This window comes from Prionailurus viverrinus, chromosome B4 (genome assembly GCF_022837055.1).
Source record: "Prionailurus viverrinus isolate Anna chromosome B4, UM_Priviv_1.0, whole genome shotgun sequence".
Classification (NCBI taxonomy): Eukaryota; Metazoa; Chordata; class Mammalia; order Carnivora; family Felidae; genus Prionailurus; species Prionailurus viverrinus.
In genome coordinates, this window is record NC_062567.1 from 2,385,350 (window position 1) to 2,405,318 (window position 19,969).

Genomic DNA, 19,969 nt, shown 5'->3' on the forward strand with positions numbered 1-19,969 from the left:
TTCGTGTTTGAAATTTTACATAATAAATGTTATTTTAAAGTTGGAATTATTTTTCTTTTACTGCCTATTCAATAGGTAGTTATATTGGAAGTGCTTACATTTGATTGCTCAGCATTGTAAAAAGATGTTTAGGATTAGGATACCCACAGGTAAAGCAATATGGTCTGAAAATCTTAATTTGTTTTGTCAGTTCTATCGATCAGGGTTTTTGTCTTTTTCAGATTCATCAAACCAGATTAAAATTTTTATGCCAATATATTTTCTTTAATGTTTATTTAGTTTTGAGAGAGAGAGAGAGAGAGAGAGAGAGAGAGCAAGAGTGGATGAGGGGCAGAAAGAGGGAGACAGAGAATCTGAAGCAGGCTCCAGGCTCTGAGCAGTCAGCACAGAGCCCAACGTGGGGCTTGAACTCATGAACCGTGAGATCATGACCTGAGCCGAAGTCGGACGCTTAACTGAGTGAGCCACCCAGGTGCCCCTTTATACCAGTATTTTTAGAGAGACGGAATTTTGTTTTTTAAAACAAGCTTTCATTCTACAAGAAAGGAAGATTAGCAAAACAAGTCTTGTTTTTCCTTTAAATTTTTTTAAATTGGTTAAGTTTTTAAATCTCTCTGAGTTTCATACGACTTTTGCTTTGCACATAAGATCTAGAAATAAGATTTTATTTTCCAGCGCTACAACTGTTTCACGCATTATTCTTGAGGGCCTCATAGTCCCTTTTGTACAATGGCTCTGGCTCTAAGGAGCGGTCTCATACTTCAAAACATAAATTCAATTAGACTTCAAATGGACATAATTAGCGGACAATCTTAGGCAGTGAGAGGTAACAAAATAGAAGAGCAGAAGTCAAAATATACAGATTAAAAACTGGGCTAATTCTTTAATTACCAGTGTAATAGTGTCAGCTTTGTGGATTACTTTTAGCCAAATTTTAAAAATCCTAGCTAATTTGTTTCTTCCTGCCCTGGGTAACTTCAGGGTCACTTTCTGTTTCCAGTCAGTGCATATTTATACACTACAGGTTAAAAATTGGCTTATATAAAATACTATTGAGAAAATAGATCCTTAAAAAAAATAAATATATAGGGGCGCCCGGGTGGCTCAGTCAGTTCAGCGACCGACTTCAGCTCGGGTCATGATCTCACAGTTCATGAGTTTGAGCCCCACGTCGGGCTCTGTGCCGTCAGCTCGAAGCCTGGATTCTGTGTCTCCCTGTCTCTCGGCCCCTCCCCTGCTCATGCTCTGTCTCTCTCTGTCTCAAAAAAAAAACAAAAAACATTAAAAAGGGGGGTGGGGGGGGCGCTTGGGTGGCTCAGTCGGTTGGGTGTCCGATTTCAGCTCAGGTCGTGATCTCATGGTTTGTGAGTTCAAGCCCCACATCGGGCTCTGTGCTGACAGCTCGGAGCCTGGAGCCTGCTTCACAGTCTGTGTCTCCCTCTCTCTGCCCTTCCCCCACTCACATTCTGTCTCTCTCTCAAAAATAAATAAAAAACATTTAAAAAATTAAAAAATAAATATATTAGGACATTTATTCATCACATACTGATTTTTCTGTACCCTTACTTTACTCACATTAAAAGTAAAGAGTGAGATGAAGTCTAGACTCTTGGAAATCCTCTTGTCTGCCTCAGTCTGTTTAATTTCTGCTTATCAGGTTTTTACTTCTCCAATACAGTAATTTCAGGTACTAGGAAATCTGAGATTTCAGAAAGATTTTCAAAAGAGAGGTCAAAATAAACGGTAGCCTGTGGAATCGTTTCTGCTAACTTTCTATTATCTTTTGAGATTGCTGTGTACAGTTAGTAGTATGTTGCTCTTGAAGGAAAGTGAAGATACCACTTCACTCACTTCTCTTAGGTTTAATTCGCTAATTAATTCCTCAGCACTAGGTTGGCCTAACCAAATCTTTAAGGGTGTTACCTACAACTGAAAGATGGGGCTGGGGTTTCATCTGTGTCTCCACAGATGAAATAAATCCACTTGAAAAACACACATTGAATGGAAACAATAATGGAAAGAGAGGATTCTGGTCATCTCCCCCGTTGCCCTTTGAACTTTGGTATTCACGTAGTGCATTGTGTATTTAATGATTCGATCAGATTTGTTTGCTTAAGATGATAAGCACCATTAAATTCAAGAGAGATGGTGGTTTCTTTTGAGCCTTTTGTGGTAATAACACTGAAAACATAGAACACTTTTCAGTTGCGAAGGGGGCATTAAACCTTTGTGACCACAGGACCAGATGGTCACCACCATGGCCGTGTGATGTTATCACCACTGACAGCCTGCAGGGCGGGTGCCAGGGAGGCACATCCCCTCACCTGTGAAGTGTTCCGCTGTCAGGAGCTACAGGGCAGAGAGAAGTGTAGAGCACCAGGAAGTTCTCAGACGCATCCAGAATGTGCAGCATTTTACCAGAGTGTCGGGAAAAAGAGGAGGAGACGACACTGCTGCTTGTGATGATGACGACAGCAGGGAACGGAGTCTGTTCTAAATTGAGAGATTAAAAATTTATTCTGGGGGCGCCTGGGTGGCGCAGTCGGTTAAGTGTCTGACTTCAGCCAGGTCGCGATCTCGCGGTCTGTGAGTTCGAGCCCCGCGTCGGGCTCTGGGCTGATGGCTCAGAGCCTGGAGCCTGTTTCAGATTCTGTGTCTCCCTCTCTCTGCCCCTCTCCCGTTCATGCTCTGTCTCTCTCTGTCCCAAAAATAAATATACGTTGAAAAAAAAAATTAAAAAAAAAAAAATTTATTCTGAACCAGGTCTGATCCTGATTCAGGATAAAATCAGCTCTTTATTTATTAGAGAGCAAGCGAGCAAGCAGGGCAGAGGGACAGAGGAGGAGGGCGAGAGAGCATGTGAGTGGGGGAGAGAGAATCTCAAGCAGGCTCCATGCTCAGCTGAGAGCCCTACTCGGGGCTCGATACCACAACCTTGGGATCATGACCTGAATTGAAATCAAGACTCGGATGCTTGGGGCGCCTGGGTGGTTCAGTTGGTTAAGTGTCCAACTTTGGCTCAGGTCATGATCTCCCTGTTTGTTAGTTTGAGCCCCACTTCAGGCTCTCTCCTGTCGGCACGGAGCCTGCTTCAGATCCTCTGTGCCCCTCTCCCGCTCCCTCTCTCTCTCAAAAATAAATAAACGTTAAAAAAAATGAGTTGGATGCTCAATTGACTAAGCCACCCACGCGCTCCTAAAATCACCTATTTAAAAGTTATTTTAGGGGACAGCTTGGAAAATCTGGATATGAATTGGATAGGCAATGATACAGGAGATTGTTGATTTTTTTCGGTGTGGTGTTAGTACTGTGCTTGTGTAAGAGAATGTCCATAATTTTAGGAGATTAAGGGGAAATGTCGCGGAGCTCCAACTTCCTTTCAGATGGTTGAGCGCAAAAGACAGGTGTACGGTAAAGAAAATATGGTAACATAGTAACAGTGGTTGATGATACATGAGTGAGTATTGTTCTCTTTTAAAAATTTTTTTTCTGTCTGGGCGCCTGCGTGACTCAGTTGAGCAAGACTCGGTTAAGCGTCCAACTTCGGCTCAGCTCATGATCTCATGGCCTGTGGGATCGAGCCCCACGTTGGGCTCTGTGCTGACAGCTCAGAGCCTGGTGCCTGCCTCGGATTCTGTGTCTCCCTCTCTCTCTTCTCTCCTGCTTGTGTTCTGTCTACTGAAAATAAATAAACATTGAAAAAAATTTTGATTTTTTTCTATGGGTTTATAATAAAAGAGGCAGGATTTAGGTTCTACTGGGAGGGAAAAACCCCTAATCCACAGTTCCTTTTGCTCAGGCTATAAAAGCATACCTTTTCCTTGTGAGGGAGTCACACGAGGCATGAGTGTGATGTGCTGTTACACATTTGCCCTCCTGTGGTCAGTGGAGCTTTTTGCATCTATTAATTCACGTGCAGATTTAGATAAGAGACCAAGTTTACCGTAAACCTTTTATGAAAATGGAATTTGTGTTTTTAAAAAAAAGACTGCAGAAAGTATATGGTAATAGTGATAACTGAATTAAAAGGCTGTTGTTTTAAGATCGTTTTTCTCCTATCTGAAAGGTTTGTTCCAGAGACCGAAAAGCTTTGTTATAAATAGTATGAATTTTAATTTGAAGCTTCCGTGCACTTCTTTTCTTTTTCGATGATTTTAGAGCCAGAGAACAAAACAGAGTACTGTCCTCGCCCCGGTGATCGACCTAAAGCGTGGTGGCTCTTCAGACGACCGGCAGATCGTGGACACCCCCCCACACGTGGCGGCTGGCCTGAAGGTGAGCCGCCCCCCCTGTCCCCTGCTGTCTGCATCCTCAGAGCCCAGGCTCCTCTGGGGGTCCTTACAGGCTCGCCCGCATCGTTTTCAACTGAACTGTGAACATGATCTGAAAAAAAGATAGTACATTATAGAAGAACCAGAAACCAGAGATAGGCAGGAAAAAAACCAAGTGACTTCAGTCCTAGCGTCCAGAAGTTAAAAACTTTATGTTTTAGAATAGCTTTCCATTCTCTGCCTCCTGACGTGCTTTTCTCATGTTATATATTGTGACTGTCCATCTGTGTTAGAAAGCGTAGGAGTACATGATCATTTCTGTGGCTTCCCCGTGTTTCCTCAGATGGGCGTCCTGTAGTTTATTTAGCTTATGTAATGCTGGATACGTGCGTTGTTTCTAACTTCTGCTGTCGTGAGGAATGTTAGTGCTTTTTTTTTACTGTGGATTAAAATAGAGAAAAGGACTAAATCTACCACCCTTTGATTACCACAGTGATTTCATATAGTCTTAGAAACAAAAAAAACCCAGATATGGTCACCTCTGTAAATGGGTTAGTGAGGATGAGGAAGATCTGAAAAAGGATCATTCAGAGTCATAGTTCAAATTGTACAAAACGAAAGGTCAATGAATTCAGCGTAAACTGTAGTCGAAATTCCACCCACTCTTGGGGAGCCTGGGTGGCTCAGTCAGTTGAGTATCTGTCTCTTGATTTCAGCTCAGGTCATGATCTCATGGTCACAGGATTGAGCCCCATGTTGGGCTCCATGCTAAGCGTGGAGCCTGCTCAGGACTCTGTCTCCCTCTCTTTCTGCTCCTCCCCTGTTTGCTCGCTCTCTCTCGCTCGCTCTCAATAAATAAACTTAAAAAGAAATTCCAACTGCTCTTTAACATTTATCCTACAGATGGCAGTCCAGTAGCATGACTGCAGTAGTTTAAACAGCACCATGCACACAAATTGTTTGATGAAGAATGACCAAAAGAGGTTAATAAACAGAATACGTGATTATTGCTATTTCGTAGCAAGGCTCCTGCCCACCTCCCACACCCACACCTGTTAGAACCCAAATCAAGCTGACACAGTCCCAGCTGCCCATCCCCTCTCTTCTTTAGTTTCAGTCAAAACTGTCTTGGGTTGGAATCTCCCCTAATTTGCTTTGTTCTGAGATTTCTTGGCCAGAAGAACTGATGTTGGTCCTGCGGGCTGATAGTCTGTCAAGGAGGAAAACTATCCCCCATGGAGGTGTTTCTGGAGATTCTTAGTCATTTAACATTTTTTGCTCACAAATTATCCACCTAATTTTTCCTCGCTACATCTAATAAAGTCGTTCATTATCTTCTGTTACTGTGTATTGAGTCTGCAACGTCACCTACAGTATGTGAGTGTTTTAGTTTTTCCCACCCTCCCCAGCATTAAGGTATTAACATTTTAATTTTTAAAAATGGAACAGACTGCTTTATTCTTACAGCGTTTAGAGAATGATGGCTCCTTGTTCAACTTAGCAGGATTTATACAGGAAAAGTTTGCTTTCAGATTTTGAAATGACGAAGAATTAACCTTGTTGTTGACAATTTGTTCTGTCCAAAACTTTGTGGTTATAATGTTCTATAAGTTGAGTAGCTGATTGTTGGTTTCTCTCAGGTCTCAATAATAACTGAGACGAAGTCTTGTGCACATGCCTTTGTGTTTTTAAACTGTCTTTTATATGAATACAAGTCATAACTACCCTTTGTGAACTTTGCCTTAAATAGATTTGTGTAAACTTTCCAGTGATCAGGCCTGGGAGCTGATTATACCTGTTTTTCTGACTTGTTATATCCAATGGATCATAATGTCTCCTGATTCTTCGTTGTAGGGAAGCACTGAAATGTTTGTTTTATGATGCAGAACATCAGACTGAATGGTGTAATACAGGAATTGTGAGATTCAGATCCATTGATAGTGAAACACAGTCTCTGTATCACATCAGTTTTGTGTTCGGATACAAAATATGTTTCACAAACAGGCGTCCTGCCTTTGCTAGCGTGGGGCAGTGTACTTCCTGAAGGAGGTGCGGAGTGGGCCACAGAGACACCTGTGCTTGCTCGGGGTCTCTGGAGACCAGTGAAGGCATCTGATTGTTACAGATACTAAGGAAGAGTTAAGCTCAGACAGCTAACAGGACAGTGCGGTGCTTAGGGAGCCTAGAGCGCTCAGAACATCAGGACCGCCAGCCTCCGGTGAAGCCCTGTTTGTCCTCACGTGTCTCCAGGTCAGCTGTGTGCTGGCCGCCTTTTGTTTCTCGAATTTCTTTAAGGCTGCCTCTTTTTTCTCAAAGGGTAGCCCCAGTTTCTAAATGTACAGATGAGAAATGCAAAGTGTTTACCATCGGACCCTGGTCTTAGCGGACCTTAAAAGAACTAATGATGCGGTGGGTCATGCCATCCACCTGTGCCAGACCCGGTTCCTGGCGCGCAGCCTACTGGGAAGGGTTGTGTATTCCAGGGGGTTTCAGAAAGCCTAAGAGGATGCTTTCTGCCTTTTTTGTGAAGTCTCAGTATAGCATGTTTCCATGGTACAGAATCTAAAGTTAGTTTATTAATTGACCACATGAATGATTGTTATCCACGGATCGTTTTCTTCAGGTTTTCGTAGAGGCGTTCTAAGACAGGAGTATTCATTGTGTATTATAAATAGTCAAATCTATTGCCTGAAATTGTAGGTGGCGCAGCTTGTCTAGGAATTCCAGGAAAACACCATAGGTCGTTCTGGAGTTGGTAGTAAACTGAGAGGTGAGCCTCTTCTCTGCTGCTACACAGCTAGGCCTGCGGCTGCACCAACTCACTAACCCTCCTTGGGCACCTGTTTCCTCGTCACTAAAACAAACGAGGCAGATGGGTGGTCGGCAAAGCCCCTCTGATGCTCATGTTTTTTGACCTTAATTCTGCGTGTGAAATTCTAAAACAAGAGGATGATGCATAGTTTGGCATTTTTACCTTCCTCAGGATCCTGTTCCCAGTGGATTTTCTGCAGGAGAAGTTTTGATTCCTTTAGCTGATGAATATGATCCTATGTTTCCTAATGATTACGAGAAAGTGGTAAAGCGCCAAAGAGAAGAACGGCAGAGACAGCGGGAGCTGGAAAGACAAAAAGAAATAGAAGAGAGAGAAAAGTAAGGCTTTGTTTGGATTCGAGGATATTTTACATTTGAAATATTGATTGGGATTCGAATGAATGAACCCTAGTGCTAGTTTTCATGGTTGGTCTGAGCAGTCATCAGAAAGAATCCATTTGTTTGTCAGAATTTGTCCAGGCATACGGTGGCAGATGCAGTGTGGTTTTTTTGGTTTTTGTTTTTTGTTTTTTTTACAGATTAGAGGTTTTTATGGCAGCTCTGTGTCGAGCGAGTCCATCACACCATTTTTCTCACAGCATCTGCTCTCATGTCTCTGTGTTCTTGGTAATTCTCCCAGGCTTTCAGGCTTCTTCATTATTATATCTGTGATCAGTGACTATGACTCACTGGAAGCTCAGAGGATGGTTAACATTTTTTAGCAATAAGGTATTTTTAATTAAGATACGTACATTTTCTTTTTAGGCATAATGCTGTTGTATGCTTAATAGCCACAATGTAGCGTGAACGTAACTTTTTCTATGCACTGGGAAACCAAAAACATCTTTTGGTTCCCTTTGTTGCAATATTTGCTTTATTGCGGTGGTCTGGAACCAAACCCACAGTATCTGCGAGGTATGCCTGTAGTTGTTGTGAACAAACGCTAGAGAAAATTTCCTGTCTATATGCAGAAAACTTGAAGTCTACATTTTGTGTGAGTTGTTAGAAAAGTAACTTAAAAGCCTGATGTTGAATAATAGAGTTTTTTTCCTGTGCTAAGACGGTACTAGGATCTTAACCATTTAAAATACTTGAAATGTTTGGGGCATGTGACTGGGCTTGGTAAGTAGATTTTGCGACTCTTGATCTCAGGGTCATGAGTTCAAGCCCCACCTTTGGTAGTAGAGCTTGCTTTAAAAAATAAAATACTTAAAATGTTACTCTTAACTTTAACTAATTTTGAGCCAGATGTAATTATGACATCTTTTATTTATATTTTGTAAAGGTATGGGTAAAAGATTTATTTGTGTTTCTTTTTTTTTTTTAATGTTTATATTTGAGAGAGAGAGAGAGAGAGCGCACGCACGTGTGTGCACGCAAGTAGGGGAGAGGCAGAGAGAGGGAGACACAGAATCCAAAGCAGGCTCCAGGCTCTGAGCTGTCAGCACAGACAACAACATGGGGCTCGAACTCATGAACTGTGAGATCGTGACCTGAGCTGAAGTTAGATGCCTCACCGACCGAGCCACCCAGGCACCCCTATTTGTATTTCTTGTTTTGAAAATACTCAATGTTGATTATTCAATAGTCATATATGATTAATATACTTTTTCTCAGTATTTATTGAATCATTTCATGAAGTGAAAGTATGTTCTAGAGAATCCAAATTCTTAAAGTATTATCTATGTTGATAATGCTTTAAAAGTGAAAGAGGTAAACATCAAGGAAACTTTTTCCTTCCTGCTTATTGTATTCGTGTGCCTGTTAAATTTGTTCAATTTATCTTTTGATTTTTCTCACTTCACTTTTGCTACTTTAGTCTTGAAGCAGTTATTTGTACATGTGCTCCCCTCCCCCAAACTAATAGTTCAGTGGGGAAGAGAGGATTTGAATATTTTCTAGACAACAGCAAGTCAGGGTGACATCCTTGGGCTCCCTGTCTCTAAACTGGTTTGTCTGGGGGCGCCTGGGTGGCTCAGATCCTTTCTTGACTTCAGCTCAGGTCGTGTTCTCACAGTTCATGAGATGGGGCCCCACACTGGGCTTTGTGCTGGCAGCGTGGAGGCTGCTTGGGATTCTCTCTCCCTCTCTTCCTGCCCCTACCCCGCTTGTGCATGCACATGCGCCCTCTCAAAATAGACAAGGGTATTTTTAAAAACTGAAAAATACATTGGTTTATCTGTGATGAATATTTGGTTCCTTTGTTGTCGCAGGAGGCGTAAGGACAGACATGAAGCTAGTGGGTTTTCGAGGCGACCAGATCCAGATTCTGATGAAGACGAAGATTATGAGCGAGAGAGGAGGAAAAGAAGTGAGTCATGAAATGTTCTGTTTCAAACTTGGTAAAATTGTTTGCTTTTCGTGTTCAGTTTGATAGTTGAATTGACGTTGATTTGGGTAAGTTTCTCTCTGGAATCCGAGCAACCGTGTTTTCATAACAGTTTTAACCTGCATCCTGTTTTCACATATGTTCTCCTGTGAGCTTCTCGGTTGCCTCCCGACATTTGTTGGTGGGGTGCTTGGGCCACACCTCCAGTATACACATGGCGTCCTCACCTGCAGCACGTCTGCGAAGCACCAGACAGAGTCCAGGCGCTGGTTTCCAGAACGTTTGCAACTAACATGCATGAATTTGAGGAAGTCCCGTAGCTTCCCTGGACATGGGTTTCTTTCAGTGTCGTATGGAGAGCAGGGAGACAAGAATTCGAACCAGGTACTTTGTGAGGCCCCTTCCGTGGCTGAGGTTTCACAAGCAGATTTGCACTTGTGTTACTGCTGCATTCTGAGTGATCGCTCGATGAGTAGGGTTCATTCTTGAGAGAATAGGGTGCTTCGTCATGTTGTGATTGCTGGCATTTCCTTGGTTTGGTTGATTAGTTTGGTTGACAAGTTGAGATTTTTTTTTTTTAAGCGAGAAATTTAAATCTTCTACTTGTCTGCCAAACACTAGGTACTCTTGTAAGCACTTTCATAGGTTATCTGCTTTACATCACGCAGCTCGATTATCCCCATTTTAAAGGTGAGGAATCAGGCACGGAGGGAATGAGTCCTTATATAACAGGTCCACTGTTCACCGTATGCAAGATCTTCATTTGCCCGAAACCTCCGTTATGATATGGTCATCTTTAACATGAGACCTGAGAATACTGTTATCACAAAGCCGCAGTATTTTTCCCTGTGCATGAACTCAGTTTTATGACCAGAAGTTTGGCAAGCGTGGTCTTCCCCAGTGTACAGCTAAGGTTACTTTAGGGTTTAATTCAAACTTTAAAACACTAATGGAGTTGGAAAGGAACAAGTCTGTAATTTAGAATTCTTAATCTTTCAATGCAGATATGAATTAAATGTATTTATGGGATGTTTACTAGGCAACAACGAAAATCCAAGTTCATAGAGAGCAGATGGGTAGTTGGGTGGGGGAGCGAAATGGATGAAAGGGTCAAAAGATATGGACTTCCAGTTATAAAGAAGTCCTGGGGCTGCCATGCGCCACATAGCTGCGGTTAGTAAAGTTATATTGCGTATTTTAGAGTTGCTGAGAGAGTAGATCTGAAGTCCTCCTTACGAGAAAGCACATGTAACCGTGTGATGGATGTGAAGTAGACTCACCGTGGCGGTCACTTCACAGAGCGCACAGGTGCCAAGGCAGTCCCGTGATGTCCCGTGTCAGTTACACCTCAGTTTAAAACAAGTAACTGCGTGCCCAACACTGTCAGGCACTGCGTTGTTTTTCTAGTGGGGGTAGAGTTAACATCTGTGTATGCCCTGTACGTCAGGCATTGTGGTAAACGTTCCATATCCATGACCTGACTCAGTAACGAATATTTGGTTTTCGTTAAACTTGTTTAGAATCAGCGTATAGGTTGAATATTTATCGGTCTCATCTTTCCAGCTTACACATTGGCTGCCGTCAGATAAGGAGCTGTACTTCTGTGTTAAGGACACTATTTTTTGAACATTAACAAGAGCTATACAATCTAGTATTAGGAAAATGCTGGCGTCATATCCACTCTTCACACTGCTTTTAACAGATTGACGTTCATGTTTTAACCAGATTAATAACAGATTTCCAGTAATCACCCTGAATTTTTTATACTGAACTCACAGCTGGTTTTTTCAGAATCACTCAGTAATCACTTAGGTCTTGGTGATGAGATTAAAAAAAAAAAAAAAAAAGATAATGGGTGTTTCAGAAGAAATGACAAAGTTTTATTCAGGTTCGTGTTTCTCCAGGAGTATTTTGTGTAGCCCAGACATGTTAATTGTGACGCATGTACAGTAGCCATAGAGGAATTTCTTTTGTGAAACATTACATGCTGGTGCAACGTGTTTTGTAATCAGTTTTTAATTCTCGTTTTACTGTTTTGATCATTTCATTGGCAATTAAATTGTAACACATCTATTAGGGCTTATAGCGAATGAAAATTCCTTATGTCTTCCGTTCGTGTTCTCTCTCTGGTTGCTGGAGAGCATACAGAGTCTGTTTTTGGTTCGTCGTGTCCGTCATTGTCCGGGACACAGGAGCGGGAATGGCCAAGTGCCCACATTTCCAAGTAGGTGTCTGGCCCCAGTGGTTGGCACCCTGGAGGGCACGGGGCCGCGTTGTGGGGGAGTGTCGGCGCCGCGGGAGCTGGGTGTTCTGTCTCTGCCCGTTAACTCCTCTGACCCTTTTCTCATCTGCCAAGTGGAAGCAGTGATTCCTCCTTCCGCGGTTGGTTGAACCTAAATGAGGTAACGTGTGAAAATGCCTCGTGGCACCAGACTCTCGGTAGAGCTGTGTTTCTGTTTTGTAAGTAACTGCTAGTTCTCTGGGCCGTGTCCTTCACCTTAAAATTCATTCGTTAACTGCATTTTAGCGTTCTCGATTGCCTGCTGTGAAAAAGATGATTTTGTCTGTCCGGGTTTCGCCCAGGTGATTTTTTGGTCCTAGATGTCCTTCTTCCCTCCCCTGCAGAAGGAGCGCAGGACAGCGCGTGGCGTGTCGCGAGCCGGGCGTCTGTGGTGCTCCCCTCGTTTAACCAGTGGGTTCGTGTCTTGCAGGTATGGGCGGAGCGGCCATTGCACCACCCACTTCTCTTGTAGAGAAGGACAAAGAGTGTACGTATCCGTTTCTTGCCCTCTCTTATTCCGATCCCGGCCTCGGGCCCCATCAGGGGGAGTCTTAGCTTGAGTCGGCCGGGTATTCGGAGTGTCAGGGGAAGTGGCCTGGAAACCCGTCCTCTGGCTCCTCCGCCCGCCCTTCTGCTCCTGCCTCGCGCTTTCATGCCGGGCCAAGGCTTGCGTTCTGTGCAGCGAGATGCTTTGCTCTCCTTTTAAGTAATTTGTTATGTTTTCTCTTCACGTTTCATACTTGGGGTTAGGTTAAAATACATGTAGCTCAGTCTATAGTTTCCATACTCTGTGGTTTAGAGGCCGGTAAATTCGTGACCTTCCACAAGGTGGCAGTGCCTTCCTTAATTAGATTTTTCTGCAATTATTTTCTGTTTCCTTACACATGTTGTGCATATTTACTTAGATTGCCAGAACATGCCCACTCACTATTTTTGCTCCTGGTGCTCTGTTCTAGAATATTTGGGTTGGAATTGGACTTTGATACGGCATCTAGATCACGTTCCTGCCCACTGGGTTGGACCGGACCTAAACCATCCCAAGAAAATACAGTCATCCTAGTGCTTTTTAATACACTATGTTATTTTTTTAAAGAAGAGAATTCAGAAAATGTTGTTGAACATCTTTTATGTGAAAATACCTGACAGACCATAAGCCCTACTTGAAACTAGTCTCCGGGAGTGGGGCCCAAGCGTCTAGATCTTTTCAAAGCTTCCTTGTTGGTTCTTACGTGTAAGTAGGATCAGAAAATCACTGGTCTGATGTATAGGCTCAAATCTCAAAGACATTTATTATTTGCTAGGTTAACGAGGTGGTAATACTGATTAGAGGCTTAAGACAGGTACACAAAACGCTATGGGAATTAGAGAAAGCTCAAGTGGGTCTACCTGGAACATACAGAAAATCTTAAAGTTTCAGACACAAATTGTCACTTAAGAGCACGTTAAAGGCTGAATGACGTTTCAGTAGGATGTAAAAAAGGCCTTTGAGGAGGTAAAAACAAAAGGAGCAAAGCTGGAATCGGGAAAATCGTTTTCTACCTCTGATTTTGAAGAGTCATGTAGCGACTAGAGAGTGATTTGGCTTTTCTTACTTCTTATAGGTAACTGATCTACGTAAGTGCACTTCAGAATTTTTTGGTGTCATTTTGGTAAACCTGCTTTATTTTTATTCAATAGTACCCCGAGATTTCCCTTACGAAGAGGACTCAAGACCTCGCTCCCAGTCTTCCAAAGCTGCTATCCCTCCCCCGGTATACGAGGAACAAGACAGACCCAGATCTCCGACCGGACCTGGCAATTCCTTCCTTGCCAACATGGGGTAACAGTTCCAAGTGCTCTTGTCCCAGCAGGTGTGGGAAGGACAAGACTCAGGGTGAATGCGTCCACGCTTTCAGTAGGTGCAGCTCTTGGTGGAAGACGAGGGCTCTCGGGTGTTTGGGGAAGACGTCACATAGCGTACTTCTTCAGAGTCCGTGCTGGAGTCCTGCGGAGGGCGTCCCAGCACGACACCGTTGGGTCTCACACCACACACGAATCCCTCTCATGTGGGTTTTGGATGATTGCCATACTGGACGCCATATTCTCTAGGTGGGGACACTTCTGATAGTTATTTGCATTGGTTTTCAGAACATTTGCAAACGGAATAGCTCCTGTGCGTTAGAGTTGACTTCTGCTGTGTCCACAGGGTGAATTGCATTTTTTTCTTGATAAAACGACCATTTGCTTGAAAGTTGTGGTTCTATACTTTTGGCTTAAAGCATTTATTCTAACTATAATTAGAACTTTGTCTACTGGCATATAATATTCAGTTTTAAGGTTGACTTTCAGGAGGGCGTGGATTTTTTTTTTTTTTTAATGTTTATTTCTGAGAGAGAGACTGAGCGGGGGAGGGGCAGAGAGAGAGGGAGACACAGAATCCGTAGCAGGCTCCAGGGTCCCAGCTGTCAGCACAGAGCCCGACGCAGGAGTCAAACCCACAAACTGTGAGATCATGACCTGAGTCGAAATCGGAGGCTTAACCGACTAAGCCACCCAGGTGCCCCTGGATTTGTTTTTTAACCCACCCTGGGCTTAGCAGGCATGTTGTTCGCCCGGTGTCTCCTGTGAGGAACGGTCACGTGAGGCAGCCCTCCACTAAGGCCTTGTCGTGTGTTTTGGAAGGGACGGCAGCTGTGACGGTGGTCATCCCCCCCGTATGACCTCACCTGCGCGCGTGCGCTTTGATTCTGAGCCTGTGGAGAGGTGACTGGCAGGTGGCGGAGAGGCTGCGGTTCATGCCCCGCATGAGACTTTTCAGTTTCTGATTGAGGGATCCATCTCCTTGACTGGTGCCGTGTTCTGTGGTCTAATCGATGGCTATGAAATTGGAGACAGATACAGTTTACAGTGCAGCTCTTTGGTCACGGGGGTCTCCTCTCCGGGGCTCAGTGAGCACAGGGCAGTGTAGATGGTTCATTTCTCCACTCGTGTGGGAGGCTCTTTCGGGCTGCCCCAGAGCGTGTGCTGGAGGGGGACACGCGTGAAGCTGGGATTTATTCTGCTAGTGAGAGAAGTGGACTTTTTGCTGAATTCCCCCTTGAGCGCGGGTGAGGTGTTCACCATGTGCCCGGGGGAGGGAGAGCGTGGCACGGCTCGTCAGCCTTCCTCCCTCCGGCTCCGAGCAGCTCGCTCAGATGGGATTTGTGGGGGGCGATGTAGGTGCGCCCTTACTTGGCACACAGTGTCGTGATGCAAGCCCCGAATAGCAGAGGTCGCTGGGGGGACCTCCTCGAGACCCCCTGAGGTACCTCCAAGTGCAGTGTGAAAGCAGAGTACTAGAGAGAGCGAGCTCCGGCCCGGGACTCGAGAACTGTAGGTTCCAGTTTGACTTCACCATTAACACCGACGAGAGAATTTCTGGACTCAGTGTCTTGCTTTGCTCCTCACCAGCCTTAAGCTGGTCGGCCAGTATGAGCCTCAGAGTCTTTATGTTCTCATCTGCTGAGTGGATGATCTCTAAGAGGTCTTTCATTTATGGACTGTCATTGGAAACTCCGTTGTACTATTTAGAAAAATGTGGTCGCCGTCGTCGTGGGAAATTTGTCCTTGTCTTTTGACAGGCACACTTTTAACTAAACCATGGCCATAAACTGTGTAGCAATGCAGAGTCTGAAGCACATGAGACATCTAGTGTTTTCTAATAGGGATGCTGGGAGAATATCGCAGGAAACAGGTGTTTCCCTTACCTCATAGATAATCTCAGGATGTTCAGGATTTCAGCACTAGTTTTTCCGTGTCTTTCAGTCTGAACATCTCACAGCTTCCACTGAATGGCCTGTCGGTAGTTACAGGTGGCCACGTCAAAGCCATGTGGAATGTACACTTTTCTCTTTTTAGGAGGCGATGGCTGTGATATAAAATCAGTTTGTGCTATAGCAGGTGACTCAGTCTTCTCTTTTCCTTCCTCCCAGTGGCACGGTAGCACATAAAATCATGCAGAAGTACGGCTTCCGGGAAGGCCAGGGTCTCGGCAAGCACGAGCAAGGGCTGAGCACCGCACTGTCGGTGGAGAAGACCAGCAAGCGAGGAGGCAAGATCATTGTGGGCGACGCCACAGAGAAAGGTGGGTCTCCTCCACGAGAGGGGCCTCCAGGGTGGGAGCGGCGGGCGTGTGGTCCTGTGTGACAGGACTGGTCCTCGCCGGAAAGGAGACTTTCTGATTGTGCTGCATCCCAGTTTGGTGTTGTGTAGACGGAGACCCTGGGGGCTCATCTTTATTTGTTCAGAACAAAACTAGCGGTAGGAAGGTCCGTGGGAGAAAAGGTGAGAGAGATTCTGGCAGAAAATAAACACTCAAAGAAATGGTTTCATGCCTATTTCTATCAGGCGAAGACCTTGTTAAATTGGTTAAAATCATAGGTTTTTAGAGCATGAAAGACTGAGTCATATACAGTATGTCAATGATTATATCGGTGATTTCCATCCTGAAAGAGTTCTCTGTTTTTTTTCTTTTTCCTGCTCTTTCATTGTAAGTGCGATTTCTAATTTTCTTACAGATTGATTGCTCTGTGAGATCTAATGTCATTTCAGTCTGTTGGTAGATGATGTCTAGTCGGTGTCTTATTTTCATTTGATTATTACAGTCTGTTCTGTGCTGAGGGCACATTGGAATGAACCAATCATCTTTGCATTTTAAGCAGAATCGAGTTTATTTTGAGTATCTTAGTTTAGCTCCCTTTCCTCAAGAAAGAAGATGCCTTTTCTGGCAGCCAGTCAGCCTAACAGGCCCGTGCCCAACCCCGCAGTCGCCCTGATCGGTGGGGTGTGTGGCATTCGTCAGCCGGCTGACAGACTGCTTGTTCCATCGGGCCGCTGACCTTTGGCCACACTGCCCTTGCCAGTCCTCTCACCTGTGAGGGCTGTGGTCCGAGTGCTCTGTGCAGCTGCCTGAACTGAGGAGGTGAGCTAACAAAAGTTGCAGGTAATTAAGGAAGCCAAAAACTTGTAGGAATTGCAGTAAAAGCTTAGACCAAAGCGAAACAGAGATTCTCATCACAGATAAGGCTGCATTTTTGCTCAGACACTGATTGCATAAATGCTTCTAGATGACTCCGAGGACATAAATAGTGAGAAGTACTCTTGAAATTAGTCATCGTAACTCGGACTCAGTGCTTTAACACGCTTACATCTTAAATGTTTTGCTACAGACGCATCCAAGAAGTCGGATTCCAATCCATTAACTGAAATACTTAAGTGTCCTACCAAAGTGGTCCTCCTACGGGTAAGAAGCAGCATTGAAGAAACCTGTTTTCCTACCTTGATTTTTGTGTGTCATCCACCCTGATCTATCTTTGCACACCTTCAACCCTACTGATAGAGTGACAGTTTAAGAAAACTGAAAATAATTTTTTTGCAATGATCCTTCTGGATAGACTCCATCTAAAACTGAGGTTTTAAATTCCTTTTTCATGATTATTTATTTATTTATTTATTTATTTATTGCTAGATACAGTGTTTAAGACTGCAGTGAGCAATTGCTCTAAAATATTTGAAATTGTTAGAAGTTCAGCTTAATGTATGTATTCTGCTTATATAGGTGCTCTTGTGACTGAAGCTTAATGTGTGTGGGAGTATGTGTTTCCATTTCGTATTTCTCAAAAGCTGTATTTATTTCTCCTGTTATTCTTACAACATGAATGCATTCATGTACTTATGCTCATTATTCACACCTGAAAAACTTCTTTTTGCCTCATTGGTGGGTAAGCCATGTTTAACTTGGGCATCTGTCCAAGTAGGGCACTCTTTTTCAACTTAACAGTCAAAATAGGACATAAGCTCCAAGAACTATTTTTCAGTTAAATGAGTAAACAGAGTCAGAGTGTACATCTGTACTCTGTTAAGTGCCATGAGCTTGTAATTTGCTTTCATTCAATGTGTTTAAAAAAACCATAAATACATGTTTTTATTTTTGTAAGAAGTACCAACTTTGGGTACTACAAGGGTGAACATTTTCATTGTGTCATTTGGGGTTGAGAACATTTGCCATCATGAAAGAAACTTACTTGTTCATCTCATTTGTATATTTGTAAATTATACTTGATGCCTGAATTTATTTGTTTTTGTTTATAGAACATGGTTGGTGCGGGAGAGGTAGATGAAGACTTGGAAGCTGAAACCAAGGAAGAGTGTGAAAAATATGGCAAAGTTGGGAAATGTGTGATATTTGAAGTAAGAGGGTTTTTTGATGTTTATAACCCAAGTTACAACTGATAGATCATCAAATATTTTCTGCCTCTAAATAGAGACCAGATGTGCAGTGAGAAACATACCGTGTTGTTACTCCCGAAGGTGACAGATGTTGGTTAGGTGCACTTCTTTTACTTGGCTATAACCATTTTAACCATAAAGATAAGAAGGGCTTCAAATTTTATTTGGTGAAGAAATAAGATGTTTCATTTTATGATTGAGGTTTAGTTTGGTGATTACAGATTGCTGTGTGCTCCGTAGTTCAGTTAGTTGGACATGCCTTTGGTTTCATTCATTTGGCAAGTGTGTATTTAGTGCCTCCCACATACATTTGGGAGACAGGAAACCTGTTCCCCACTCAGTGATATGTTCAGTTGAAGAAACAACAAAACAAGCCCGTGTAAAAATCGAGAACATTCAGTTGCTGGACTCTGGAGTAGTCACTGTGAACACAGGAGTCGAGAAAGGGATTCGATCCCAAAACATAAGAGCAAGCTTTATGAATGACATCAGTGTGGGCTGAGCTTGAGAAGGTTCCAGCGTGGACCGGCTGGTTGGCGGTGCTGGGAACTAACGGGGGGGGGGGGGGGGGGGGTGGTGCTGCTTCCCCAGGTGGAGCGGGGCCATGTTATGCGGGGCTCGGAGAGTCCGACAGGAATTTAGCCGACGTGAGAGGCACTTAGAGTAGGGATCTGTTCGTCTGTTTCTGCTCTCACTGCTGGGTCGCGTTGGGTCTTCTGGGTCGCGTTGTGTTTGTTGACTGCTTGATGATTTGTGTAGGCGTCAGCCGGCATAGGACCTCTTCAGGGTCAACGACTGCCCGGCTTAGTTAGCTGTGTGTTTTCTGCACTTGCCAAGGTGCCTCTCATAAGGAGACATTGGACGGATTTTGGTGATGAACAAATCATACTTATTTCCTTGGTACTTGACTTCTCCATTTAAGATGGTAATTGCAACACTTAACTCTGGCAAAGATCAGTTAAGGAAGAAAACTTATATACAACTGTATCTCTTGATAACTTTACTTAATCATACTTTCATTTCTTTTCCAGATTCCTGGTGCCCCTGATGATGAAGCAGTACGAATATTTTTAGAATTTGAGAGGGTTGAATCAGCAATTAAAGGTAAGTTGTATAGCCCACTGTAAAGAACAAAAACAAATTTGTGATCTTAATCCTTCAAATGAAAACATGTTCTTGTGGTGTCTCAGGATACCTGTATTAACGGACTGTCTTTCTGTTTGTCTTTTAGCTGTTGTTGATCTGAATGGGAGGTATTTTGGTGGACGGGTGGTAAAAGCATGTTTCTACAATTTGGATAAGTTCAGGGTCTTGGATTTGGCGGAACAAGTTTGATTTTAAGAACTACAGCACGAGTTATCTTCGATGGCCCTTACATGAGCTGCCGGCTGAGCGGAGAAGAAACAGGCGACAGCCAGCCTGTGTGGCTGCTGGGTACAGAGACTCTTGGAAGGACTTCTGAGATATATGTTGATTGATCCCTTTTTTATTTTGTGGTTTTTTAAATATAGTATAAAAATCCTTTAAAAAAAAAAACACAATCTGTGTGCCTCTCTGGTTGTTTCTCTTTTTACCACTTCTAAGGTGATTACGTTTTTTTGCTAGGATTTCATGATAATTCTCAAGTGCTTCAGTGAGACAGCATTTCTTGCACTAAAAATATCTAGAACGTTTTGGGATATGGGGTTGTATTGTTACCCTTTTCTTTCTTTTTTGATTCATTTTAATAAAACCTGCAAGTTCCTAAACTGTAGCTTCATAAATTCTATAATAAAGTGTCATCTTGGCAGTCTGCCAAAGGTGGAAACGTTTGCTTTCTCTAACAGAGAAGTTCTTACTGACTCCAGTCATGGAGAGCTCTGTGACGGGAGCCAAGGTGGAAGCATTGCCAGGCTGCCGTGATCGTTGGACAAACCGTTTCCGGTGAAGTTATACTGTGGGATCTGCGGCGAGTGTGGGGGTAGGTGGGCGCAGAAACCGTGGATCCAGCAGTGGTCTTCAGAGACTCTTGTCTGGTCTCCGTGCAGGTCA

General features: G+C 43.5%; 1 protein-coding gene across 3 annotated transcripts in view; it reads left to right on the plus strand.

Moving 5' to 3' along the window:
- The window catches only part of RBM17 (RNA binding motif protein 17), a 28,317-nt gene extending 8,631 nt beyond the window's left edge, over window positions 1–19,686 (plus strand). For 2 of the 3 annotated variants that reach the window (XM_047868238.1, XM_047868239.1), the window contains exons 3-12: window positions 4,159–4,275; window positions 7,255–7,421; window positions 9,296–9,393; window positions 12,123–12,179; window positions 13,370–13,511; window positions 15,643–15,794; window positions 16,879–16,952; window positions 17,801–17,899; window positions 18,970–19,042; window positions 19,170–19,686. In XM_047868238.1, coding sequence (XP_047724194.1) covers window positions 4,159–4,275; window positions 7,255–7,421; window positions 9,296–9,393; window positions 12,123–12,179; window positions 13,370–13,511; window positions 15,643–15,794; window positions 16,879–16,952; window positions 17,801–17,899; window positions 18,970–19,042; window positions 19,170–19,273 — 1,083 coding nt within the window. In that variant the 3' untranslated portion in view covers window positions 19,274–19,686. The remainder of the gene's footprint in view (window positions 1–4,158; window positions 4,276–7,254; window positions 7,422–9,295; window positions 9,394–12,122; window positions 12,180–13,369; window positions 13,512–15,642; window positions 15,795–16,878; window positions 16,953–17,800; window positions 17,900–18,969; window positions 19,043–19,169) is intronic. The other variant, XM_047868240.1, reaches the window with a different exon arrangement.
- The last annotated feature ends 283 nt before the right edge of the window (window positions 19,687–19,969 follow it).